The sequence below is a fragment of the Rhincodon typus genome, chromosome 43 (genome assembly GCF_021869965.1).
Source record: "Rhincodon typus isolate 14 chromosome 43, sRhiTyp1.1, whole genome shotgun sequence".
Taxonomy (NCBI): domain Eukaryota; kingdom Metazoa; phylum Chordata; class Chondrichthyes; order Orectolobiformes; family Rhincodontidae; genus Rhincodon; species Rhincodon typus.
The window spans coordinates 10336746-10364069 of NC_063374.1; the positions used below are offsets into that span (position 1 = coordinate 10336746).

At 47.2% G+C, this 27324-nt stretch overlaps 1 protein-coding gene and 1 non-coding gene across 4 annotated transcripts in view; one reads left to right on the forward strand and one right to left on the reverse strand.

The window, feature by feature from the left end:
- Nucleotides 1–1616: 1616 nt before the first annotated feature.
- Nucleotides 1617–2546, forward strand: LOC109925268. Of its 2 annotated transcripts, XR_007266017.1 has the most exons (3): nt 1740–2044; nt 2133–2243; nt 2413–2546. It is a non-coding gene; the product is annotated as an uncharacterized LOC109925268 (transcript). The 2 variants fall into 2 exon arrangements; XR_007266016.1 differs by having other exon boundaries at nt 1617–2243.
- Nucleotides 2547–2548: 2 nt separating this feature from the next.
- The window catches only part of LOC109925267 (neutral alpha-glucosidase AB), a 30608-nt gene continuing 5832 nt past the window's right edge, over nt 2549–27324 (reverse strand). For both annotated transcript variants that reach the window (XM_048619670.1, XM_048619669.1), the window contains 19 exons: nt 22161–22245; nt 21295–21394; nt 19573–19669; nt 17891–18071; nt 16614–16767; nt 15088–15323; nt 14852–14978; nt 13821–13900; nt 12374–12517; nt 9999–10095; nt 8596–8697; nt 7792–8035; nt 6553–6617; nt 5814–5890; nt 5625–5699; nt 4940–5053; nt 4508–4620; nt 4286–4383; nt 2549–4192 (listed from right to left, as the gene is read on the reverse strand). In XM_048619670.1, coding sequence (XP_048475627.1) covers nt 4083–4192; nt 4286–4383; nt 4508–4620; nt 4940–5053; nt 5625–5699; nt 5814–5890; nt 6553–6617; nt 7792–8035; nt 8596–8697; nt 9999–10095; nt 12374–12517; nt 13821–13900; nt 14852–14978; nt 15088–15323; nt 16614–16767; nt 17891–18071; nt 19573–19669; nt 21295–21394; nt 22161–22245 — 2299 coding nt within the window. In that variant the 3' untranslated portion in view covers nt 2549–4082. The remainder of the gene's footprint in view (nt 4193–4285; nt 4384–4507; nt 4621–4939; nt 5054–5624; nt 5700–5813; nt 5891–6552; nt 6618–7791; nt 8036–8595; nt 8698–9998; nt 10096–12373; nt 12518–13820; nt 13901–14851; nt 14979–15087; nt 15324–16613; nt 16768–17890; nt 18072–19572; nt 19670–21294; nt 21395–22160; nt 22246–27324) is intronic.

The window sequence follows — 27324 nt, forward strand, 5'->3', positions numbered from 1 at the left end:
TTGTCACATGTACCAAGATACAGTGAAAAGTATTGTTTTGCGTGCTATCCAGTCAAATACTGTTAAGGGTTTGGATGGAGAGGAATTTGTTAAGTGTGTACAAGAAATTTTTCTGATTCAGTCTGTGGATGTACCTACTAGAGAAGGTGCAAAACTTGACCTACTGCTGGGAAATAAGGCAGGGCAGGAGACTGAGGTGTCAGTGGGGGAGCACTTTGGGGCCAGTGACTGTAATTCTATTAGTTTTAAAGTAGTGATGGAAAAGGATAGACCGGATCTAAAAGTTAAAGTTCTCAATTGGAAGGAGTCCAATTTTGACAGTTTTAGTCAAAAACTTTCAAAGGTGTTCACAGGTAAAGGGGCGACTGGAAAGCCTTCAAAAATGAGATAATGAGAGTCCAGGGACAGTACGTTCCTGTCTGGGTGAAGGGTAAGGCTGGTCGGTGCAGGGAATGCTGGATGACTAGAGAAATTGATCAATAGAAAGGAGGAAGCATATGTCGGGTACAGACAACAGGGATCGAGTGAATCCCGAGAAGAGTAAAGGCAGTAGGAGTATACTTTAAGAGGAAAATCAGGAGGGCAGAAAGGGGACATCAGATAACTTTGGCAAAAAGGGTTAAGGAGAATCCAAAGGGATTCTATAAATAGATTAAGGACAAATGGGTAACTAGGGAGAGAATAGAGCCCCTTAAAGATCAGTAAGGCCACCTATGTGTGGAACCACAGGGGACGGTGGAGATACTAACTGAGTATTTTCCATCAGTCTTTACTGTGGAGACGGATATGGAAGCTAGAGAACGTGGGGAAATAAACAGTGGTGCCTTGAAAATTACAGAGGTGGTGGTGCTGGGCGTCTTAAAATGCTTAACGTTGGATAAAACCCTGGGACCTGATCAGGTATTTCTTAGAATTTTGTGGGAAGCTAAGGAAGTGATTGCTGGGCCTCTTGCTGAGATACTTGTACCATCGATAGCCACAGGTGAGGACATTGACTAATAGTGCCATTATTTAAGAAAGATGGAAAGGAAAAGCCAGGGAACTATAGACAGGTGAGCCTGACATCGGTGGTGGGCAAGTTGTTGGGGGGAATCCTGAGAGACAGCATTTACATGTATTTGGAAAGGTAAGGACTGATTAGGGATAGTCAATATGGCTTTGTGCATAGGATATCATGCCTCACTAACTTGACTGAGTTTTTTGAAGAAGTAACGAAGAGGATTGATGAGGTCTGAGCGGTGGGTGTGATCTATATGGACTTCAGTAAGGTGTTTGACAAGGTTCTGCATGGTAGATTGGTTAGTAAGGTTAGATGGTTAAATCACATGGGATGCAGGGAGAGCTGGCCATTTGGATATAAAATTGGCTTGACAGAGGATGGTGGGGGGGTTGCTTTTCAGACTGGAGGCCTGTGACCATCCGTGTGCCACAAGGATTGGTGCTGGGTCCACTGCTTTTTGGATTAAATTAGGATATCTGGTCGGCCTGGACAAGTTGGACCAAAGTGTCTGTTTCTGTGCTGTACGTCTTTATGAAATTTATACCTTGTATAAGTACATCAGGGTAATAGAACAGAATGCACAATATAGTGTTACAGCTACAGAGAAGGTACAGACAAAGATCAACTCTAACATGAGAGGTCTGTTCATAAGTCTGATAACAGCAGGGAAGAAGCTGTTCTTGAATCTGTTGGTATGTGCTGCCTGATGGAGGGTGGAAGAGTATAACTGGTGTGGGAGGGGGTCTGTGATTATATTGGCTGCTTTCTGTTGCAGCTGGAAGTATAATTTGTGTGATGGACTGGATGGTGTTCACAACTCTGTAATGTCTTGTGGTCTGGGACAAGGCAGTTGCTGTACCATACTGTGATGCATAGGAGTAGGATGCTTTCTATGGTGCATTGATAAAAATTGGTCTGAGTCCTTGTGAATATGCCAAACACTGATACTTGGATGTGTCACCCTGCTGTTCTCTCATTACCCTGCAGGAATACGCAGTGACTGTGAGCTGGCCATCTTCATCGATCTGGGAAAGGCCATCAAGGGTAACTCTCCCCACTGCTTTAATTCACTCCTCATCCCCTGCACTGCCCACTCTGCGGTATTGCTCAGAGCTTCTCGGTTATCTTTCAGATGGAATCCCCTTTTATTTTTCCACCAATCGGGTGATTTTGACGCCAGGCAACGAGGATGGGGTTTTGCCTCCGAAATATTTCCAGAGAGTTGTGCAGCTGAAACCATCCAGTGAGTGGCCTGGGATTCCTGCAATCTTTTGGGCTGTTGGTCTGCTGTAAGCTTCAGTGACGGTGACAGAGAGGGGTCTGTGTCGGGCGGTTAGGGCACAGGGGCTGTTACACCAGCCAGATGGTGTTCTGTGTGGGGTCTTACTGTGCATCCTTGTTTCCTGTTTCAGGATGTGTACTCCCCGTTGATTGACAGAGAACCCCCAGGTTCAGGACCTTCCTGGACTGGCAGAAGGATAGCTCCACGCACAGGAACAGGTCACTGAGCCCAAGCAACCAGGATATTAAAGCAATCACAAACTCAGACACAGTTTCAGTCTTTAATTGTCTCCATTTATCAAAAACATCCAAAACAGCAGAGATCAAAGAAGAATCATTAGTAACTCAGTGACATTTTCTAACCCATGCCTTCCACTATGCATTTCCTGGCCCTGCACAGAGTGACAGAGCACAGGGAGACAGATCTCCGCGTGCTGACCGTTCTGTCCCAGTTGGAGTGGGGAAGCTCGAGCTGGGTTTTATACCTGACCTGACCTGCAACCAGAAGGCTACAGTCAACCAGGCCAGGGACCAGAGGAAATGCACCAGGAAGGACTAGGGAAACTACACAAGACCTGGAACCGACAGAACACACAAACCCATCAGAACAAAGAGCAAAACAAAACCAAAAAAAAAGTACAATTTCACCTTGAAACAGCAGTGACTACTGCCTGGTCCCTGTAACAATGTGTGGGCTTCATTAAAACCAGGGTCGATGGGCAGAAAATTCAGAGCAATGTGCCCACACACAGGCTCACTGAGAAATTACCAGCATGATTAGTCATTGTTATTGGAGCAAATGTTGCTTAATGTCCAGAACCACCTCCCCCGCCACAGAGATGGTCACATATTGAAAGTTTCAACAATCAAGAGGAGGAACTTTTCATCATTCTGGGGCTGGGCTTTAGTTCAAGCTCAGAGTAAAGTCACAACTGCCCCTCCCCCCTCCCCCGCTCTCTAAAAAACCCAAGCAGTCAGGTGTGGTGGGAGGGGAAGGCGTGTGTGATTTGAGAAAAACATACGAGTGAAATTGGGAGTTGTTCACCGAAGGATGCTCAGGGACTGTAATGTCTGGGCAGCACCCCCCTGCCCCCATGTCAGTGGCACAAAAGTTCAAGTCCCTGCCATGGGGAACTCTCACTGTAATCACAGCCTTCTCTGGTGGGAACACCGTCATACTGTAACCAGACAGCAAGGTACAGCCTCCTGACTGAAGTAACAAAAAGTTTGCTTCCTACTGGTTAGAGAGCGAGAGGGGGAAAGCAAATGATAGAAACGCTTGCTGAGGGAGGAGAAAACAATTCACATGAGCAGATAATGAGCAGTGCCTGGGAGTTGATGGAAGAAGATATCGAGACAGCTCACAGGTACAAAGAGAGAGAGAGAAAGAGGGACAGAACACAAGGGACGAAGAGAATGAACAAACACAAGCAATGTGGAAAACCCCCACACACAGCCCTGCAGCCAGCTCAGGAACACACACAGCAGTATTGCAGTTCAAACAGTTTGCAGTCACTCCAAGGCAGGGTTTCAGCTGCTGGTTCCTGCAACTTTGAAAGCAGAAATGGAAGAAGAATTGCAAAGGAACGTGGCAGCCATTGTGAGGCAGTGAGCAAAGCCCAGACGTTAACAACCTCAGCAGAGCAAAGGTGTTCCAGAATCTGCCAAATTTTTGCCCAGAAGCTGCTTACAACAGCTGTCTACCTTGTTAGAGGACAGTAAGAGAAAGAGAGAGAGTGTGTGTGTGTGTGTGAGAGAGAGGGGGAGTGAATGAGTGACAGGTGGTGTGTAGGGAACACTATTATCGAATGTACAGGCTCCACTCAGCAGCAATGTTCACAGCCGGTTTTCGGATGGTTAGCACAGAGATCTCTGCATTGTATTCAAAGTTCAAGTTCGATTCAGTTCCATCTGCAAACAAGAGGATCATAAACATTACATCCAACAAAAATCACATTTTCAAATGGGAGCTGGAACATGGATCAACAGCAGCAAATCCCTTACCAGGTAGTTTGATGGTCACAGTCGCTGGTTTCCTTGCACCAAGAATCAGGATCCTTTCAATCCACGCTGCAGTCTTGTAGTGGCCAACAGGATCAGTACTAAAAGCAGGTTAAACACAGAGATTTAACCCACACACTGACTCCAGCCCCACCTCCCACGTCCCCCTTGCACTCCAGCCCCCAGCTGCTCCCTCTGAGCCACATGTCGGTGCCATTTGATTACCTGGAGGTGAGGGAATTATTAACAAAGTTGAACTTCTTGTAGATATATTCATTTTTCTTCTCAAAGTTGAAAGTGTGACCATCATCAATAAAGAGATCTCCTTGAGCAGTGTTCTGGAAGGAAAGATCCCAGTTTAGCATGAGGAAGTACAATCTTATTGTTTTCTCATTTGTTCAACAGACATGGGCCAGTCAACCACCAGAATCAGGGTCAGGGACGCATTGCCCCGGGGGTGTATGCGTGCATGTGGTCAGTTAAGTCATGAAACCAAGTCACCAACATAAGCCTCAGTAAATGATCCCAAGATCCCATTGATTCCCTCCACAGGTTTCCTGGGAGTATCGATTTCAGAACCAGGTGATGAAATCAATAAAAAGGGATCTGGATTTCAGTAGCAGTAACCCAGAGAGAGAGACAGTATGTGAACAGTACCTGTCCATTCAGTGCCACATATAGAGTGTAGGGATCTTCCTGCATACATGAAGACGATCTGCGAACACGTTCTTTGCGAGCGATGATAGTGCCTCCTCGCTGATAGACTGGAATCTGACGAAGAGATGAACGAGGCCACTGTTAGATTCCTCACTGAATTACAGAACTGGCTCGTGACTGTATGTACAGGATATTCTTGGATTAACTACATGTTTGAGGGGATGACTGGTCACTCGGTGGGTCTGATATGGATGGATACAACCTCCTCCACCTTACCCCCAGTGCCCCCCCACCACACAATTGTCTCCAACAAAGCCACATGGGCTTGGAGATACATCCTTCCTGAGAGTTTGGCTCACTCTGTCCAGGAACACAGCCACCAATACGTTCCATTGGTTGAAATCCCTTTAAAAGCGCCCCCCACTGCTCACACAAACATTTCATAAGAACAGCACTGGAAAGATCTGTAATTGTATTTAATGGCCAGTCTTCAAGGCTTTTTAATCAGCAAACACAAGAGGCACGAGCAGATATTAATGTGTTACAATCCTGGGGATCTCCATGCTACAGAGTTCCAGGAAAGGGCACAGCTCTACACAATACCCCAACACTAGAACCTCAGTGAAACGTGCCTCCAACACCTCCCCCCGCCCCCAACCTGTGTCCCAGCAATACCCTCACTTACCGTGCTGATGGTGACGGGTTCGTACAGGTTCTGAGGGCCCGTGTGCCTCTGGTGGCTGTGCACGTTGTACCAAAACTGCAGGAGAATGATGGAACAGAGTCAGTTCAGCCCTGTACCCGCCGTGACGGGGGGGGAAACACAACAACCATCAGTACAACAGCAGCCGCTGCCCAAGATCCAGAAGCTCACCTGCCCTTTCCCTGGCAAATAAACCTGAACTCCTCGAACACTGGGCTCCATGACCGGCCGAACCAGCAGAGCATCACCTGGAACAGAGACAGGGTGAGCAAATGACTCTCTCCTCACCCCATCCCACACCAGAGAAGACCCTAAAGCAGAGCACCACATTCAGGGCCTCCACGTACAGCTCAGTGAGTGTTTTTTTTTGGCGGAGGGGAGCGGGGAAAGGAGGAGGAGGAAATCAGCTGAAAGTACACACTGCCCCAAAGGATCTCTTGATGCAGGAGGCCATTCAGTCCCTCAGATACAACTATGCACGTCGGCCCACTCCATGCCCCATAACCCTTAACATTTTTAAGGTGCATTTTTTTGGAAACAATTTCCTCTGGAGATGGCAATGAGGAGTTTGGGGGTGGGGGTGGGGGGGGTAGTCCTGAACTTTGATTTGAACTGGGCCATTCAGGGAGGGGATGTCAGGAAGCACTTCCTCACAAAACAGGGGGAGGGAAGTCTGGCGCTCTTTCACCAAAAACCAAAAGGTCAAGGCTGCAGGTCAAACGGAAATTTCAAAGAAAGATTTGGAGAGTTCGATAGATTTTTGCTGAGTAAGGGTCAATGGAGTTAGGATACACACTAGCTGTGATCCAAGCAAACGGAACAGGCTCGAGGAGGGGGATGAATGGCCTCTGGGGAATCATGTAGGAAGCTCCCGCAGAGAGTGATAACAATGTTAAAAGGTGCCACTTACCGAGCATGTACTGGTCATCGAGGCTAAATGTGTTCACATCGTCAGGGAACTGGACCCACATTGCTCTGGGGAATGAACAGAAAACCCAGTATTCCACACTTAGGGATAGGCACAGAGAGAACAGCTTCTCCTGTTCCAACACCAGCACCAGCCTCCAGCTGCATTTCTGAGAGCACCCCTCACTGCCTCAGAACATAGCACAGCACTTCACAGGCACAAGAGTGTTACCATGGAGTAAACATGGCAGCCAATGTGTACACAGCAAGATCCCACACACTGAACCACCCAGTTTATCGGTTTCTCGTCGAGACAAATATTGGCCAAACCAGCTGGAAACATTTTACAATGTGGCATCTTTTACACCCAGCCTCAAGACCTGCTGCTGCTTTTGGGTAAGCGATGGCCTAGTAGTATTATCGCGGTAACGTTCTGGGGACATGGGTTCAAATCCCGCCATGGCAGGTAGTGGAATTTGAATTTAATAAATATCTGGAATTAACAGTCTAATGATGGCCGTGAATACATTGTTGATTGTTGGAAAATCCCACTTGGATCACTAATGTCCTTTAGGGAAGGAAACTGCCATCCTTACCTGGTCTGGGCCTACATGCGGCTCCAGACCCACAGCAATGTGGTTGACTCGACTGCCCTCTGGGCATTTAGGGACGGACAATAAGTGCTGCCTGGTCAGCGACACGCTCATCCCATGAATGAATAAAGAGAAAAAAAGACAAGGTTTATCGGGGCTGTCTGTGGAATCCTGTGGCTTTATTCTCTTAGTAAAGCCACTAGATCCCACTTTGCTCACTGCTTTTTAAAAAAAACTCCCTGGTCCCGAACTAGAACGTGACATAATGTAGCAACCCTGTATGTCCAGGAATATAAAGCTGTCAATCAGATCTAGGATCAGAACACAGCTAGGCCAATGAATGACAGGGATGGCTGTTGTGTTTGTAGGTTTGACATTGTAAAAGAATAGGACTTTCCCCAAGCACAGATAAACTTCACTGAGTGTTGACTCACTGTCAGGCTATTTTGAAATGAAGATAGTCTCAGTTCATTGCCCCCACTAGAGGCAGCAGTAACCTTCAAGGACCGATGGTCCACAGGACCCTCGGGGAGCACATTTCTCAGACAGACTGCGAGAAATCCAGAGACTGGACCAGATGGAGGCACAGCTAAACCCAACAGCACGTTACTGTGCCACTGACACTGACCGAAAGGGCAAAGTGAAGTTACCTCATGACCGGCTCTCCTGTCCGATAGGCATGGTAAAACAGTGTGTACCAGAATGGGAGCAGGGCGTAGCGTTCTCGAATAGCCGTACGGATCACCAGCTTGTTGTCATCTCCAAAGAGCCAGGGTTCCCTCCTTGGGGTGTCCAGGTGAGCATGGGCTCTGAAGAATGGCTGATAGGCACCTGCCTGGTACCAGCGCACCAGCAGCTCAGGGCTGGGGTGTTTGAAGAAACCACCTACATCCGCTGTAACGTAGAGCGACAGGCATCAGGACAGCAGCGCTCAGCTTACAGTCCCCAAAGGGGGACAGACTCCCAAACCCCCTAACCCCACAGAAAAAGGATTGGAAAGGACTTCTCCCATGACCCCTCCCTGGGATAGGGACGGGAGGTTGGGGGTGTGCTCTCATAGCCCAGCCTCTCAGGGACAGGATCAAATTCTCCCTGAAACTCACCTCCCAGTGAAGGCGGAGGAGGGTGGGGGAAGAGTCTCTCATCCTACCCTCTTCTCAGTTTCAGATTTTGCAGCACTGAATCATGCCATTTGGCCCATCAGCTGGGTGTCTCTGCTCCACTAGAAGCCTCCTCCCATCACCCCTTGACACCCAATCCCTTTTTCCCCCTCTTGTTTCTCCAGCTTCCCGCTTCAATGTGTCAAGAAAGGACAGCACTTGCCCGGTGCAGCAGTCAATACCCGAGGTTCAGACCCACCTCTGGGACCAGGCCTTGAGTAAGGTAAATCTACAAGATGCCCGTAAGCCTGACCCAGTGACCACCGCTAGAAACCGCAACTGAATGACACTAACCTCCGCAGAACGAAATGCCAGCCAGTGCCAGGGACAGGCACATTGGCACCGACACTTTCAGGTGGTCCCACTCAGCAGAGTTATCACCTGTCCACACTGCCCCTGGAGACAACCAGCAGCAAGAAATCACAATATGGAAAAGAAATCCCGCACACATCGCAGGAGACAGGGGAACAATGAGCAAATCTACAACTTATACATTTTCCCCCCAGAATTGAACACAACATGCAACCCTCCAAATGATAGCACTGTGCTACTACCCAGATTAGAAATGCTCTCATTCCTCTCTCTCTTCACCCTCCAAAGATCCTGGAAGCTTTTGGGATCAAGGAGGGAGCCTGCCACCAAGAGATCCGAGGTTACACCCAGCACACTCCCTTTCCTGTATCCCTACAATATTCCCAAACACAACACTGCAGACAGCATAGGCTGAAAGATTACCCCTCCTGCAAGACATTTGTTTTACATAGAGGGAGGTTCGCATATGGAATGAACTTCCTGAGGAAGTGCTATATTTACATATACATATACATATACATACACACATATATACATGTATGTGTATGTGTGTGTGTGTGTGTGTGTGTGTGTATATATAAAATTACAACGTTTAAAAAGACAATTGCATAAGGACATGAATAGGAAAGGTTTAGAGGGATATGGGCCAGGAGCAGGCAGGTCGGACTAGTTTAGTTTGGGGTTATGTTCAGCAGGGAATGGTTGGACTGAAGGGTCCGTTTCCGTGCTGTATGATTCTGTGGCAGAAACACCATCAGCAACCAGGTGAGATTACACAGGACAGAAACAGGCCATTCAGCCATCAGCTGGTGTGCCTGCTCCATAAAAGCCTCTTCCCCACCTAGTCTTCATCTCTCCCCCGATCCTGCTATCCTTCTTTTTCCCCCATGAGTTTATCTAGCTTCCTGCCTTAAACATATTACCATGATTTCCCTGGAGCCCTCCCCATTGGAGAAAGCTCCCCATTCTTCCTACACTCCAGGGAGGAAAGGAGCAGGAACGTTTCTCCCAAATTCCCCATTGGATTTATTCGGGAATGTCTGATATTGATGGGGTTGCCCACTTCAACTACGCTTCCCACGTGTTGCATTCCAGACCCCCACCTGAGTATAAAAGATTTTCCTCAGATACCCTCTAAACCTCCTGCCTTTCACTTTAAAAGTGTGCCCCCTTGATATTGGCCTTTCCTATCCAGCCTTTTCATGTCTCTCAATAGGGTGGGGGCAGCAATGCGTCTTGCAGGTTCTGTAGAACCTCTGTATCCTCTCGACAATATTGTGGCCGTATGTAGTCACAGGGCACTCTAAATCTAACCAACGTACACAATGAGTTTTACAAAGTCTAATTTTCAGGTCAGCCACAAAACTAAACCCCAATAAATTCACCGTAACGTTGGGAGCCAGCGAAGAAACCTCTGGTGAGGACAAAGGGCCTCTCTATTCCTCCAGACCGCTGGATCTGACCATCTGATGTGGCCATTTGCTGCAAAGTAAGCAGAGGTAAAAGATCATTGGAGTTTTTTTGAAGAGGTGACGAAGAAAATTAATGAAGACAGAGTGGTAGACATTGTCTATATGGATTTCACTGATGCGTTTGACAAGGTTCCACGTGATAGACTGGTTAGTAAGGTTAGATCACATGGAATCCAGGGAGAGCCAGCCACTCGGATACAAACTTAGTTTGAAGGTAGGAGACAGAGGGTGACGGTGGAGGATTGTTTTCAAACTGGAGGCCTGTGATCAGCGGTGTACCACAAGGATCGGTGCTGGGTCCACTGCTTTGTGTGTCATTTATATAAATGATTTCGACGTGAATATAGGAAGAATGGTTAGTAAGTTTGCAGATGACACCAAAATAGGTGATGTCATGGACAGGGCTGAGGAGTGACAGTTGGAGTTTAATTCAGATAAATGTGAGGTGCTGCATTTTTGGCAAGGCAAACCAGGGCAGGATTTACACACTTAATGGTAAGGCCTTGGGGAGTGTTGCTGAGCAAAGGGACCTTGGACTGTAGGGTCATAGTTCCTTGAAAGTGGAGTCACAGGTGCATAGGATAGTGAAGGCAGCATTTGGTATGCTTGCCTTTATTGGTCAGTGCATTGAGGTTAGGAGTTGGGAGGTCATGTTGTGGCTGTACAGGACATTGGTTAGGCTATTATTGGAATACTGTGTTCAATTCTGGTCTCCCTGCTGTAGGAACGATGTTGCAAAACTTGAAAGGGTTCAGAAAAGATTTATGAGGATGTTGCCAGGGTTAGAGAGTTTGAGCCACAGGGAGCAGCTGAATAGTCTGAGGCTATTTTCCCTGGAGCATCAAAGACGAAGGGTTGACCTTATAGAGATATACCAAATCGTGAGGGGAATAGATAAGGTAAATAGCCAAGGTCTTTTCCCCAGAGTAGGGGACTCCAAAACTAGAGGGCTTAGGTTTAAGGTGAGAGGGGAAAAGATTTAAAGAGGATCTGAGGAGTAACCTTTTCACCCAGAGGATGGTGTTTGTACGGAACAAACTGCCTGAGGAGGAGGCGGCGGCGGCGGCTGGTACAATTACAATATCTAAAAGGCATCTGGATGGGTATATGAATAGCAAGAGTTTAGAGGGATATGGAACAAATGGGATTAGATCAATTTGGGATTTCTGGTCGGTGCAGACAAGTTGGACTGAAGGATCTGTTTCCGTGCTGTATGACTATGAGCAAAGATCACTGATAATGTATAGATGGAAACAACAGGTGGTCACCATTTGGCCCCTTAAGCCTATTCCAGCGTTCACTTTGCATTTGATGTGTATCTTAACTCCATCTACTCAACTTTGTTCCAGGGCGGCACAGTGTCTCAGTAGCTAGCACTGCTGCCTCACAGCGCCAGGGACCTGGGTTCGATTCCAGCCTTGGCCAGTCTGTGTGTGGGGAGTTTCCATGTTCTCCCTGTGTCTGTGTGGGTTTCCTCCGGGTGCTCCGGTTTCCCCTCCACAGTCCAAAGACGTGCAGGTTAGGTGGATTGGCCATGGGAAATGTGAAGTTACAGGAGCAGACTAAGGTCTGGGTAGGATGCTCTTTGGAGGGTTGGTCTGGACACAATGGGCCGAATGGCCTGCTTCCACACTGTAGGGATTTTATGATGTATTAGCCTTGGCCCATCAAAAACATATCCACTTTAATTTGAACATTTCCAATAGACCACGAGGGCTTTGAGGTGGCCCTTTTGTTTGAGGAAGTGCTTTCTGACAGCACCCCTGAACAGTCTGGTCAAATACCCACACCCTGGGAACAAACTTAGGATCGATCCTATCAAATCCTTCAAACACCAGCTTTGAATCTCAATTCTTGGGAATTCCAGTTCAGTCTATACAATCAGTCCATGCCAAGTATTCCTATTGGCCTGTCAGTTTAGAGACTCTGTGCTGGTATCTCTCTCTCCCCAAGGCCCATCGATCTTTCCTGAGGAACAGTAAACACTGGGGCACTGTGTTGAAAGCGTGCGATGTGGTGCCAAGCAAGCAGGCTGCTTTCTCCTGAATGGTGTTGAGCTTCTTGGGTGTTGTTGGAGCTGCACTCAGAGGCAAGTGGGGAGTCAGGAGGTGAAGTAGTCGCTGCAGGATTCCCACTGTGTTTACGTGGCACATCCAATTCAGCTTCTGAATGGGTCATATATTCCAGATATGCGTACAAGGTGAAAGCACACAAGATAAAATGCTAAAGGATTACCTGCGCTGTGGGAGTGTTATTACGGTCAGCTCCCCCTCCCCTGCAGTACTCACCACATACAAGGCATAAAGGTTGTGAACATCCCGGTGTTCAAAGCCACCCATGTGAACAGCGTCCTTGTGCATGGTCACCTCAGGCCCATTGAACACGGAGGGCTCATTCATATCATTCCACGTGTAGAGGTTGTCCATGGAGCCCTTATCAAACGAGGCAGGGGAAGGTACAGAAAACAGGGAGTTAGAGATTATCGAAAGTTAAGTCCATTCGCTGTAGACATGCAAATATTTTCTTCCACTCGAATCGAGTCTGCATGCATGCAGAGACATGCATGCACCCACACATGAATTTCTCTGGGAAACAGTTTCATGACCCTCTGAGAGAAAACAAATTGTCATCTTTGCCTCTTATTTTAAAACCATGTGGTTTTTAGTGCAGCTTCCATCAATGTAGATCCAGCATTGGGAGTAATTTGCTTTTGTCGATACCCATTCACCAGGGGTCCCAAAGTTTGACTTAGACACTATTCTGTTTTAGCTAGAGTGCTGCAATGGGTATCCTCAGGATTCCTGCTTCTGGACTCTTGCCGGGATTGAGCTCCGCAGTTGCCTGCCCAATTTCACAGACCCACATTCCAGGTCAGTGCTCCTGGTACAGTACCGATAGAATGTTGCATTGCCATTCTGCCGTCCTTGAGAGCAGTGGAATTGGAGGAGCTCTCCCTGGTGTCCTGGAGCCAGAATCTCTCCCTCAACCAACATGTTTAAATAAAAAAACACAGCGATCTGGGTCTTTACCATGTGGCCCTTAGCAGGATATTGCTATGTGGATAAAAACAGACAGTGGGGCCTCCAATAACAGTGACTACACTTGCCCTGCATTGGCTGTGAAGCAACTTTGGGATGCTAGGTACAAAACTGTAGTTCCTTTCTCTAAAAGGAAAGGACAAATCCGAGCTGGGATAGAAACAGCCCCCTTAGCCTTTACAGCAGTCAGCATTAAAAAGAACCTGGTCAGGGGTTGCCTGTAAAAAGGACTGAGCTTCCCAATGGGAGGGTCAGGGCCTTGAGTGGGGTTCTGTAAATTCTGAGGCAGTAATAGGGCATTGTGGAGCTCTAAGCAAGTTAGAGCTGTATGACTCCAGCCTTCTCTCCAGGCTCCCACTCTGTCACTGCTATCAGTGAGGACAATTTTGAAGTTTCAAATTTTATTTTAGGGGGAGAGCAAATTTGGGCAGTACTGCATGGGACGTAGAGTAAAGCCATTTTCAGTTCGAGCGCGAGCCCAAGAGAACCTCTTTGTATATTCTGTCCCTTAATACATGTTACACTTGATGTTGGATCTTGTCAGCTGGTTAAAGAGAAACAGATTTAAAAACTAAACCCAATATATTGCCGTAGATTTAAGCTCAACACTCTGGAGGGAGAAGACCGACTACCAATCCAGCCTGCCCAGTCTGTAAAAAGCACAAGTGTTTGATCATGAGACACTGTTTTAACTGACCTCATACTGATCATAAGCAAACATGCTGGCCCACCAAGACCGCATCTCCGGATTGGTGAAGTCAGGGTAGCCAGCAGAACCTAGGACAGATAGACGAGGATTAAACTGTAGGTATGAACCTCAGACACCCATCAGCTCACTGCATTCATGTCGAAAGTCCACAGCAAGCAATCAACATTTCAGATAGAAAGCCAGAATAATCACCCACAGGTTAACAGGTGTCAAAAAAAGACTGGGTGACAAAGCCGCTGAGTGAGGTGAAGAGTGACAGGCAAAACAGAAGGAGCTCAAGAACAAAGAGTGGAGGGATCAACTACTACATAACCATAGCAGCGAACCAGTGAGCTACTGTAGGGTGTCTTTATCAGAGCACATACAGCGCAGGGAAACAGGGGTCAGTTGAGGTCCCTCAACTATGTCAGTGTTATTTCAGATTTGGCCACGAGTAATCCTCAGCTCAACAATCTGCTGCACAAATTCCACTGCACCAAACCTGTCGCAACAAAACTTCCGCCACCTCCACACCCTGAACTATCTCCATCATGTTTACTTGCCTACCAGTGCTGAAACTCCTCCCTACCTCTGTCGCCCCCCCTCTAGCACCCCCACACCCCCTCCAACCTCCGTCGCCTGCTACAGCCCCTCCTTATTTCTGTCTCCTCCTCCAGACCTTACACAACTGAGACCTGTGCCCCTCTCTGCCTCGTAGCTGATCTTTGAAACGCCTGGTTACCAAAACCTGGAATTCATTCCACTATTTGTTGTCTTCCTTTAAAGATCCTCCATTAAAACTTATTCCTTGGTTGTATGTTTTGTCATATACCGATCACAGCATTAAATTCAGTGTCATTTACGCACTTATGAAGCCTGGGGAATATTTTACTACCAGCAAGTTATTATGTAAACGCAAGCCCCTATTACTGTTGAGATCCCTATTGCTGCACAGCTGGACAGACAGAAGAAACACAAGAAAGCTCGGAGATAAGCAGGAAGGATGACAGGTTACAGAAGCAGTTATCATGAACAACTACCTGGCCAACACCAGCCTTCGTAATCATTCCCGTCCTTGGTCTTAACGTAGAAGTTGCGAGATTGGATAGTCGTGTGAATCTTGTAGCCGCTATCGATTTTAATGTGGGGGTCCACTATACTGACCATCTGGAGGGGTGATGTGGAGTTAGTGATCCGCACGCACTACAGCTTTCCAAAGAACAATGCAAATCCATTATCCCCCAGCCCCTCGCCTTCCTCAATTCCCTTCCCTTACCTTCCGCTTCTTGGAGGCCAGGTTTTGCAGCATCTCCTTGGGATTGGGGAATTTGTTGGGATCCCAGGTGAAGTATCGCTTTCCATCTGTGTGCTCGATGTCCAGCCAGATAACGTCATAGGGAATATCATGTTCATCGAAACCAGCATCAACAGTCTGGACATCATCCTCGTCATTGTAATTCCAGCGGCACTGGTGATAGCTGATGGCGAAGAGAGGGGGCAGAGCCTGCGTTCCTGGGGCAGGGCAGGAGAGACAGTGACTGCAACTGACAGCACCTTCCAAACCTGCATCATCTACCACTGAGACAGGCAGGGGCAACAGATACATGATAACACCATCTCCTGCACATTCCCGTCCAAGCCACTCACCATCCTGACTTCAGTGTTGCTGAAAAATCCTGGAATTCCCTCCCTAATAGCACCCTACCCTAGCCCCAGCAACTGCAGGAGTTCAAGGCAGCAGCTTACCACCACCTTCCGTAAGGGATGGGCCCACATCTCTCTGTCTGTTTTTAATCTCAGCAGACCAGCTACTGTATATCATCTACCAGCTATCCAATCACGCAGCACAGGAGGAATCTGTTCGGTCCCTCATACCTGTACTAGCTCTCTCAATCAAGCCATTCCACATTCCACTTGGACTGAGCTTCCAGCTGCATAATGTGATTATGGCAGTATATAGCAAATGGCACAATCGAAAAGGTGATGCAGGAACAGAGGGGCCCAGGTGGTGTTGCAAGGCACTATGTGTACCCTAATCTGTGGAACCTGTAAGACAGGTTAAAAAGGCTGTTTAGAAGAAAACATGTCCCAGGCTTTATAAATAGAGGCATGTTTGCAAAAGCAATGAACCAGCTGGAATACAAGGTCCCAACGCTTTAGGAAGGACATCGTGGCCCTTGGACAGGGTGTGGAGGAAGATTTACTGCAATGGGACCAGGAATGAGGGACTTCAGTGAATATGGAGACAGACTGGAGAGGCTGGGATTGTTCCCCTCAGAGCAGGGAAGGTTAAGGTGATATTTAAAGGTTGGTTGAGAATCAAGATTCTTGATAATGAGCAAAAAGGAAGAAATTGACTGAATAAAATGACCACAGGAATCAGGGCAACGGTGGTGAGAATTTAAGGTGTAAACAAACACGAAAAGACAAAGAGGACCTGCAAGGTGCTGTCTGAAAAACAGAGGAAACGTTCCATTAGAAGCTCCCAAAGGGGAATGAGTTACTTTCTTGAGGGAGAACGATCTGCTGTGAGAGTCCAGAACAAAGGACATCTTAAAATCCAACCCAGACCAGAGGTGATATCAGGAGGTCCTCCTTCACACTCAGGAACAGGCTCAAAAGGGACCAGAGGGTGCCCCTCCCTGTTCCCACATCAGTCACAGATGTATCTGTAAGGCACTGTCGACATTCCAAGGAACCTCTCCTGTTTCCCTGTCTGACCTTCTACCTCTGGAGGGCTGAGCCAGGATTCTGATATCAGCAGTAATTCAGTCAAATCCCAGTCCACTGTGGCTGACCTACCTGTCAGTGAGGTGTACTGCTTGAAGACATCAAACGGAGAGGGCCCCAGGAGCAGGAAGACATCAATGATCCCACTCTCGGAAATCCAGCGCACATCAGTCTGTGGAATTTCATTCGCCCCCTGAACATAATCCAGCATCTTCCCAAACAGAGTCTGTGGAGACATCAGGCTCAGTGAGAACCAGAGCGACTGAAAAGGAACATACCAAGGCCCAGGTCCCAATCTCAACATAGGGAGCTGGAGGATGGAGTCTTTCCAGATCGTCCCGACAGAAAATCTTTTAATCCAAAATCCACAAACTTCACGAGATACAAGAGGTAATCTGAGAATAATCTGTGTATCACAAGCAGTCTTTCATTTGTAAAGCTAAATTCTAGGACCCCGCTGAGTACAAGTACTGACAGGTGTGGGCTTTTTAAAAAATATTTCTTCACGAATGAAGGCATCACTGGCTAAGCCAGCATTTATTGCCCCACCCCTAGTTTCCCATGGGACAGTGGAGAGTCAACCACATTGCTGTGGGTCTGGAGTCACATGTAGGCCAGACAAGGAAGGGTGACACATTTCCTTTGCTAAAGGGCATTCGTGAAAAAGATGGATTTTTTCCCCCCTCAACATTCGACAATGATGTCATGACATTCACTAAACCCTTGATTCAATCTTTTTTGTTTATTGAACTCAACTTCCAGCATCTGCCATGGTGGGATTCCAACCTGGGTCCCCAGAACATTGCCTGGGTCTCTGGATTAATAGTCTAGTGATAATACCACGAGGCCGTTGCCACCCTTAAAAGCAAGGCCTGACCGGAGTGCTAGACGGAACTAGAAGGTCTGAATGGTCTCTGCCTATTCTAGTCTTGCTCCAAAATTATCTTATGCTGAGCAACCATCTGGGAAACCCGAATCTGACGGTAGACCTTTCCCCTTCAGGCTCCTGAGCCTGCTCCCTCTGTTACATAACGCTTCAGTGATCTTCACCTTCGTTTGTTTGTACACACAGTATCCAACAACTCTTTATGTTCACCAGAGAGAACAGATGGAGTAGACAACCTCCATTCCCCAAAGTCTGAAACCCCTCCAGCATCTGGAGTCGTGCCATCACAGCGTAGCTACTTCTCAATGCCCTCTGCTATTCTATGCCCTCTGTTCCACGTTGAGGGCCTCAAGATTATTTGAAATAGCTCCTTGAAGGATGGCGAGTTGCAGCATAGGGACAGCTATCCAGTTTACACACCAGGTTCCAAAAGGCAAGTGCCTATGGGAGGAATGTTACTCACCTTGCCTGCTGTGTTGGAGCTGATGTCCACCCAAGTCTCCGCAGCATTCAGCCAGAAGATGCCCAGAGTCCTGCGAAGGTTGTGCGCTAGCAGGAGAGGTACAGCCCCGTATAGTGCCATGGGGTTAAATATCTCATACTGGAACACATCCAGGTTATACAGGCGGTACGGGTCTCCACCTCTAAACAGAAGTGAAAGAAACAGTAAATTATACACACACTTAGTAACACCAACCATTGACTGTGACAGCAGGAGGTACTACCCACAGACTCTCACCTGTGGGGATCTTCCTAATCTCAGGACGGTTCCAGATAGGAAGAAAGGAGAAAAACCTCCCATTCTTACACAGTGTTTTCTTTTACCAACTCAGGGTTTCAGAGCCAATGCAGGATTTTATGTTTGAAGCATGGCATAAAGAACGCGTCATTTCATTTCCTGTATTTTTAATTGTGTACAAAGGTAGGGGAGAAAGGACTATTTTAAAAACCAAGGAAATGAATTGCTGTCCTTTTAAAGTCAAGGTACTGAGACATTGTGTGGTGTTTACATTGCTGCTTTGTTTGAGCAGTGCAGGGGGAAGGTGTTCATTGACAGCACAGTACCAGGGAGTGTGCGCAAAGGAAGATTTGGCTGGCAACAAGTCGCTGATTGGTTTGTACAACTGTGACCAGTCCAAATGCAAAAGATCAGCCTGACAACAGATTTCTGATTGGTTCCTGGGGCATTAACAAGCTTGAGAGTGTGAACAATTAAGTGTCCTTCGGACTGCTGGAAGGGCAAGCTGTGTCTCTGTGTAGTAAAAATACCTGAAACCGGAAGAAAGGCAGTTGTTTATCCTCCAACCAGTTGCTGTAAGAAGTTGCCTTCAAGTAACTAAGAGACTTTGCAGTTAGTGTGCTAATCAGCCTGTGGCTCTGCTGAAGATGTGAAAAAACCTGGAGAAAGGTAGTTGAAGAACAGAAAGTGTGCACAAGCAACACAAACACCTCAACAGACCAACGGGGCCATGGAACAGTGTTTCCTTGAGTTTTTTTTTTCCTGAGCAGAAGGAAAAGAAACACTATGCTTTTTGTCTGACTGTGCCTGTGTGTATGTGGCTAGGGGTTTAAATCAGAGTTCGTGTTTTTACCATGAGGAGACATGTTGATAGTTCATAACTGTTCACTCAGGATTACAACGTACTTATTTATGTTGCTATCTTGTTAAGTGCAGGTACCTTGTTGGTGTTCTCTATTAACTGGATTCTATCAGACGGGACTGTCAGGGACTTTGCATCTTGGATTAAATAATGAGCTTTTGTTGCCCTTCTGAGAGTAGTGAGAATCAGCTACTTTGCTCAGTGGATCTTAACAGCTGTTTCTGTCATAATGAAGGAAACAGCAGCCAATTTACACACAGCAAGCTTCCACACATTGCAATGAGAACGAACAAGCTCATGTCTTTTATGTGATTTTGAAGGAGATGCACATATTGGCCCCAGGACACAGAGAAGACCTCGTCACTGGGGAGAATGGTCAGTAATGCAAGGTGGGTCCCTCAACAACATTGACTTGACCTATCCTCTACTCAATATTCAGAGAGCAGACTGAAGCCTCACTGCTGGCCAGTATTTAATGCCAAAAGAGTGTGCACAAACAGTCTGCTGAAAGAAATCTCCACGAGCCTCAGTGGCTGGTACTTACTCAGTGGTCTTGAGTTTCAGGTTGTCAGCATGCTCAGGAATCCCGTAAACATGTTCAAAGCCAGGGAGAGAGAAGTCCAGGCCAACAGAGGATGGTCCTGAGGACAGAGAATTAATACTGAATCAACACAGTACCCCAAAACAGACGGAGCTCAGGGTCTACCCTGATAAACCGTCATCGCCTGAGCATGAACAGGGATATGACTTATATGGAAGATACCTAGCCACTATCCAATAGCGTGGTGCTCCCTCAGGAAGACCAGCCTGATTATGATCAAATCTGGGTGCATCTTGCATCTACAGCTTTGAACACACTGATAAGAGCGACAGCTGCTGCTACAATGCTGACAGATCAGCTGGAGTTTTTTTAAAATATTCATTGGTTGGATATGGGTGTGCTGGCTGGCCCAGCAATTATTGCCCATCCCTAGTTACCGCGTGAGATGGTGCTAGCGAGCTGCCTTTTTGAATCACTGCAGTCCATGTGCTGTGTGTTGACCCACAACGCTGTTAGGGAGGGAATTCCAGGATTTTGATTCAGCGACAATATCGTTCCAAGTCAGGATGGAGAGGGGCTCAGAGGGGAACTTGCAGGTTGCGACGTTTCCATGTATCTGCTGTCCTTGACCTTCTCGAAAGAAGTGGTCATGGGTTTGGAAGCTGCTGCCCGAGGATCTTTGGTGAGTTTCTGCAGTGCATCTTGTAGATGGTACACACTGCTGCTACTGAGCGTCGGTAGTGGAAGGAGTGGATATTTGTGAACGAGAGGTCAATCAAGTGGGTTACATTGTCCTGAGTAGTGTCAAGTTTCTTGAGTGCTGTTGGAGCTATACCCATCCAGGCAAGTAGGGAGTATTCCATCACATTCCTGACTTGTGCCTTCTAGATAGTGGACAGGCTTTGGGGAGTCAGGTGGGGAGTTAGTCGCTGCAGGATTCTCAGCCTCTGACCTGCTCTTGTAGCCCTTGTGTTTACATGGAGAGTCCAACTCAGCTTCTAGTTAATGGTAACCTCCAGGATGTTGATGGTGGGGGATTCAGTGATGGTCACACTATTGAATGTCATGGGGTGGTGGTTAGATTGTCTCTTATTGATGATGGTCATTGCCTGGCATTTGCATGGCACGAATGTTACTTGCCACTTGTCAGCCTAAGCCTAGATATTGTCCAGATCTTGCTGCATTTGAACATGGACTGCTTCAGTATCTGTGAATGGTGTCCCATCAGGCACAGTGATAGTGCCACACAACATAATGGAGCTTATTCTCAATGTGAAGTTAGGACTTCATCTCCAAAAGGACTGCACTGTGGACACTCTTACCAAACATGTCATGGATAGAAGCATCCACAGCTGGCAGATTGGTGAGGATGAGATCAGTATGTTTATCCCTCTTGATGGTTCCTTTACCACCCGCCACAGACCCAGTCTAGCAGCTATGTCCTTTAGGACCCGACCTAGTACCTCAGACATATTCAGCTCAAGTTACAAACCATCATTCTTGAAGGAAACTGTGCTGGTGCTAATGACGTAGTAAACTCGATCAGGGATTTAATATTTCAATTAATCCCTGCATTCCTCAGAACCTCAATACAGCATTACTTGTGCAGCTTATTCCCTCATCAGAGAGCCGAGACTGATGTCAGTGTATCCCTTACCCCTGCCTCAGTATTGCCCAGTGGTCAGGCAGTAATGTTACTAAAGCTGTTTCCCTAGGCAACATTACCATTAGGTTTGGAGTCAGTGTGGGTTTTAAACGTTTCCTCCCACATTCCAGCCTTGTCTTCTTTCTCTTCATTTTCCTTCTGGGAATCTTTGTCTTCAGGCTGTCAATGGAAAATAGAATTCTATCAAACTGATATCAGATCCACACGTTCATTTTTACTCCACCCATTCCTCCTCCTGCATATTCCTGTCTCCCTCATGTTTATTCTGCATCCCAGGCAGTTCCCAATCAACTTCTACACTGCAAGATGAACATTTACCTCCAAGACAGAGGATCATAGAATCCCTACAGTGTTGAAAAAGGCCATTGGCCCATCGAGACCCATCCTCCTCACCCTATCTCTGCATTTCGCACGACCAATCCACCTAGCCTACGCAACCCTGGACACTATGGGACAATTTCTCATGGCCAATCCACCTAACCTGCACATCTTTGGACTGTGGGAGGAAACCCACGCAAACATGGGGAGAATGTGGAAACTCCACACAGACAGTCACCCGAGGGTAGAATTGAATCTGAGTCCCTGGGACTGTGAGGCAGCAGTGCTAAACACCGAACCACCCCCGGATTGAACCACAAAGATAGCACAAAAGCACTGGACTCTTACAGTGTAAAGCAGGTGCACATAGGGTTGAGGGGCTTGGAGGTAAATTCTCTAGAATATCCCTAGATTTCGGTGCCATCTCTATATTCTGAGGTGGCAGGGGATTGCGTAGGAAGTGTCTGGTCAGGAGGCAGTAGCCATTGGGAGAGGTCATTTTCTGCAAGGAAGCAATGTGCACAGCTTGTTCTGCGCACGTTTACCATCGCAACTCACACACAGGTGCCAGGATGCACATGTGCAGTGTCCAGCAGCTGCCACCTACCTTCTCTGCCTGTGCTTCTTCATCAGCAGCTTCGCTCTCTCCTTTCACCTCCTGATTCTCCACATTCTCCTCTTCCTTCTCTTCACTAAAACATAGGAAAGTGCAATGATACAGTCCTGCAGCTTTATTCTCACTCTCACATCCCAGTCTCCTCAGATTTCTAGTATGGAGGCAGTTTTAACAGGATGGGGCATCTTTTTAAGAGAAGAGGTCAACAAATTCTTGACTCACTAAGGGGGTCAGCGACAGGGTAGGTGGCAATGTAAGGCCATAATCAGATCGGTCGTGACCTTACTGAACGGTGGAGCAGGCTTTGAGGAGCTAAGTGGCCTACTCCTGCTCCTAATTCACGTGATATTCCAAACCACTCGCTCCACAAAAGGAGCTAGCAAAATCCTCCCTGCGCCCCACTCTCTCAAATGGTGGCACAAGCAAAACAGTGAGAATGAATGGCAGCTACAGAGTCTGAGGATTTCAGTACCTGACACCACTGAAGGCTCAGGATCATGGCCACAGCTCCAGCTCATTTTCTGACAGTTCACCAAAACCCTCAACCTTCCCCTTGGGACAGGCCTCAGTGATGCCAACCGCTAGCACTTGTTTGTAAAGTGACAGAGCCGGGAGAGAGACTGACGCTATTGAATCACTGCCGTTCCCATTATGTGCGCCAGCTCTATACGTTCCAGCCCAGATTCCTAACTGTCGTTTCAGATCCTGCTGAAAGTAGAAGCAGGTGAAAAAAATTTGATCCAAAATGTATCTGAAAGGTGCATTTACAGTTAGGGGTGTGCTGTTTCAAACAGTCCAGGGAACAATCTAAGTCAATCTACAGGTGGATTGTATCATCACTGGTTCATAATTTAGTGGTGTGATTCAATCCAGTCCGCAGGCATTTACAGGTCAACCATGTAGCTAAAACTGAACAACTGACCAGCAATTCACAGCAAGAGAGAGCTGCAACAGTGAAAGGAGGTGAGGGGAGTGCAGGTTCAGTATTAAAACAGTAGGCCAGGAGTATTTAATTTTGAAGCAGTTGGGTGCATTGCAATATCTGAAAGAATTAGGAGTCACAATGAAAGCAGAATAAATTCCCCATGTTCCCACTGCTGTTAGGACATGCCTGTTTGTTGTGTCAGGGAGTGGACATGCCCATGATGAGAAATAGACCTCCTCCTCGGTCCCCATTCAGCAATATAAAATCAGAACAAGAGGGGGCTATCCAGTTGGTCCCACTCAGCCTCTATCCAGCCACCACTGCTCTTCACCACCACCCCTCCAAAAAGATTTGATGGATTTATTCTGGTCTACCATTTCTCTGATTTCCCCCCTTTTTGAAAGTTCCTGCTGAATGCACTCCCACCACCCTTTCAGGCAGCGCGTTCCAGATCACAACAACTCTCAGCCTCAAATAAAGCATTCCCCTCATAGAATCAAACAATACACAGGAGGCCCTTCAGCCCATTGAGTCTGTACCACCAAAACTATGCTACACCTACAATTCTCTTCAATCTGTCTCCATTTGATGATGGACCTTCCTGCTGCTGGTAACAGATTCTCATTTACTCCACCCAAACCCTTCACCAACACTATTAAATCTCCCTTTACCTCCCCCAAGATGGTTTAGAATGCGAGAGAGAGAACCCTTTGAATTAATTCAGAGTTGAACTGACAGAAGACAGGGCAAACAGGCACTGCGGAGATGTAAGGCGCAGTGCACGCGTAGAAGACACCATAATCTTTTTGTGGAAATGCTCTGTTGCTTTTTAATGCCTCATTACAGCAATATTCTCTGACCACACCAGCTCATTATTCCCATTAGTGGCTCCTGCTCAAGTTCCACTGACAAAGGCCATAGCTGGCCAACAATATTACACTGACCCTCCTCATTTCTTCAAGCCCCACCTTCCTTCACATTGGAAAAGTGACTGCAATATACTGGAGGAGCACGAGAGGCTGCTCCAGATTTTCTGGTTTATAGCGCAACCTTTACTGGAACAGCTACAGAATCTTCCCACGAATCCACTTCAAAAGATCACAAAGCGCTCTTCCTGTTCAGGTCCAATCAATCAGAAGTGCTACAGCATTGTGGCCAGTCTTCGTCACCATCTCCAGATCTGGTTCAGTCATAAAACCAGCCATGGGAAACCTGGTGGTTATCCTGTATGTTTCACAAAATTTATCCAACTTGGGCACACTTCAGCTCACAGAAGTTCCATGATATGTTTGCCACAAAACCTTGCACAGAACATTCAAGAGACAGGCATCAGACAGCAATGGAAAGGTTAAACTAAAAACTTTACCCAAACCAGGAAGTTAAGCTCAGTGTTTACATACACTTCTGCCCTTCCCAAAGCCGTGCACAAGGATGTCAGGAATCTTATGAGACATCTATCCTTAAAATCAAACCTCAAATATCATGCCCTTTCAAAGAGGGGGAGAAATTTGTAGACAGAATAAGTTCAAAAGCTTGCAAGAGACATTGATGCCAGTTAAGTTTCAGGACTCATTTCACTGCATCTCTCACACAGTGTGGAAGAGAGAACCCCCTGCCACGTTCTAGCATCTCACCTTGTTACTGTGTCACATGCAGTAAGCTGGTACTAAGTGTTAAGCCATGCAGTCACTGACTGTGACACTGTCACCAGAGACCCTCTTCAAACGACTCTCACTGCATACACCTCTCCTCCTGTTTCAGTCTGTGCTGAAGCCAGGGGTGGCCTCAGACCCTGGACTAGCAAACAGATGAGTCATCAGGAAAAGGTGGGGTATGTGCAGCTCAGTAGAACAAAAAGTGCTAATATCTTCAACACACCTCAGAATATTAAAGCAAACTATGAAGATCACACTCTGCAAAATGTTCAGCAAACCACAAGATTTGTTTTATATCATTATCCTGGGGTGTCGTAGCTACAAGTCAATAGATTCACTACCACACTAGCCCAATTTTAAACTGAGCTCAGAGGGTGTCATTTCATTGAATGGAACCACACCCCAGGGAGGGGGGCGTTGCAGGGTTCACTTAGGGAACACACGGCATCTGGCACAAGGCTTGCTCTGAATAACACTCATGTTACAGAACATCGAGAACAGCAGACTCCCATTTTTAACACTAGGATTGCAGCGATAACTTTGTACAAGGCTTAGTTACTGTGTGCGTGTGCGTGTGCGGTGTCTGCATGCACGCACATCTTGAGAGCAACAGATGCCAAGTGCAGCTGAACAGAGCCCAGATTGAGGAAGATTGAAGAGGGACAGCTTTTTATCATTGACTGATCCATTGTCACATCACCAGAAGGATGTTACAGCACAAGCCCAACCAGGGAACTGATCACCAGCACTCCTATCCACCCTTTCACTACCCAGGGACCAGGACAGCTGGCTACTGCTGACCCTCACCAGCTAGGTGTACATTTCCCACTGAGGGGCACCATCAGATATCAGCAAGTAGGGCAAGGGGAGACAGCAGGGGAACAAAGACAAGTGAACAGAAAATGCAGGGGAAGCAATAAACTGGCTCACAGCCCTCAGAACTGATGCTGTATATCAGCCTGCAGCAAACACCGATTAGCAAGGGGCAGACAGAAGTGTATTATCCCCAAGGAAGACATTAGCATGATGAAAAGTTAGGATAAAAACGGACAAGCAAGCGGTAATGAACTAACTACTGACATAACAGCAGCAGAAAACAGAATAATTGTGCAGAATGAGCTGGGAGTGAAAACTAACGCGAGAGCTGAGAGGGGTGGCAGAGAGGGGGAACACCTTTTAAAGGCTGGAAATGTTGTGGAATTGCTGCAATCAAAGTGGATCTCCAGATTAAAGCCCACTTTCATGTTCAGTTGAACCAAGTGACAATTTTGGTGCTCCCCTTTCCTTACCTGCTAGAGTGTTATGCAATACCGCAACACTGCTGCCAGCAACACCATCCAGTAACTATGTCGGGTTAGCTAGGGAGAACATGCAGCAGGGAGCGGGAGGGTGCGTGCATGCACAGGTCAGAGGCACAGAGTGAATACAGAGAGGGGGCACAAGCAGACAGGCTGCCGTCAGGTGCAGTTCATGTGGGTTAGTAGGCGTGTTCTAGGCACACAGCATGCAGGGGAAGGTGGCAGGCCAGTACCAGGCACAGAAGTGAGCTCCAGGAGCATATGAGAGTTGGGGATGGACTGAAGGTGGTAGTGATGGAGAAATCAATGTAACAGGTTAGCAGTGCTCAGTTTGGTAATGCTTTGAACCTACCACTTGACTCGCTGTTGGGACAAAGGGAGGGTGGGAACTTGAATCTCCCCGCCCAGCAGCAATGCTATGGAATCTCAGGACTCGGGGCTGGGAACTGTTACATCTCTGAAAATTATCGCCTCCTAGCCCTCCCTACTCCATCCCGCCGACTACAGCTGACACAATCCACTGCCACACCCTAACTACCTCTCAAGGTACAAACAGCCTCTTCGGGATTGCCCCAATTAACAGAGTTCTCCCTCAAAACCCTCTTCTACAGCAGGCAGACACCAGGTTATTTACAGAGAAAGCTAATGTCCCAGGGCCTGCAGTAAACACCAGAGACAGATTGGATTAGTTTGCAATGTGGCCCTTGGCATTCCCTGCTCTGGAGTGAAGCTACAACACTGTGACAGTGCCTCTGGAATTTGTCACCCTCCCTGGAAGACACATTCTGGTGTTCAAGCAAGCTTCTCCTACCAAGTGAGACTTTATGTGGATGACTGAATCTACTGAGACATGGTTAACCTGAGTGCTCATCCTCCAACAGCAGGCATTCTGCACTGAGCAAGCACCAACTGACAACACTTCAAAACCAAACTCAGTTTTGCCAGCCCCTTCACTGAAAACACTAAACCAGAACAAAAGCGTGCATGCACAGATAATGCAGAGGACGGGACGGGTGGAGAGTTTAGTACAGCCATGGAGGTACAGGGTTTGGGTCTCTGTATCTCATGAGCATCTCTACCACAGAATCCTCCTCACCTCCTGTCTGGGTCTGTCATAGATTCTCTGGTAAGAGATGGATCACAGTGATCAGTTAATAACACCACAGCAGGCAGCCTGAATGGTGTGTCTCAGTTGGGAACATTGCGTACAGCCACAGCAGTTAACTTCTCAATGGAAATTTGGGCCTTTTAATCAATGTTTTATCAATTGATCAGGT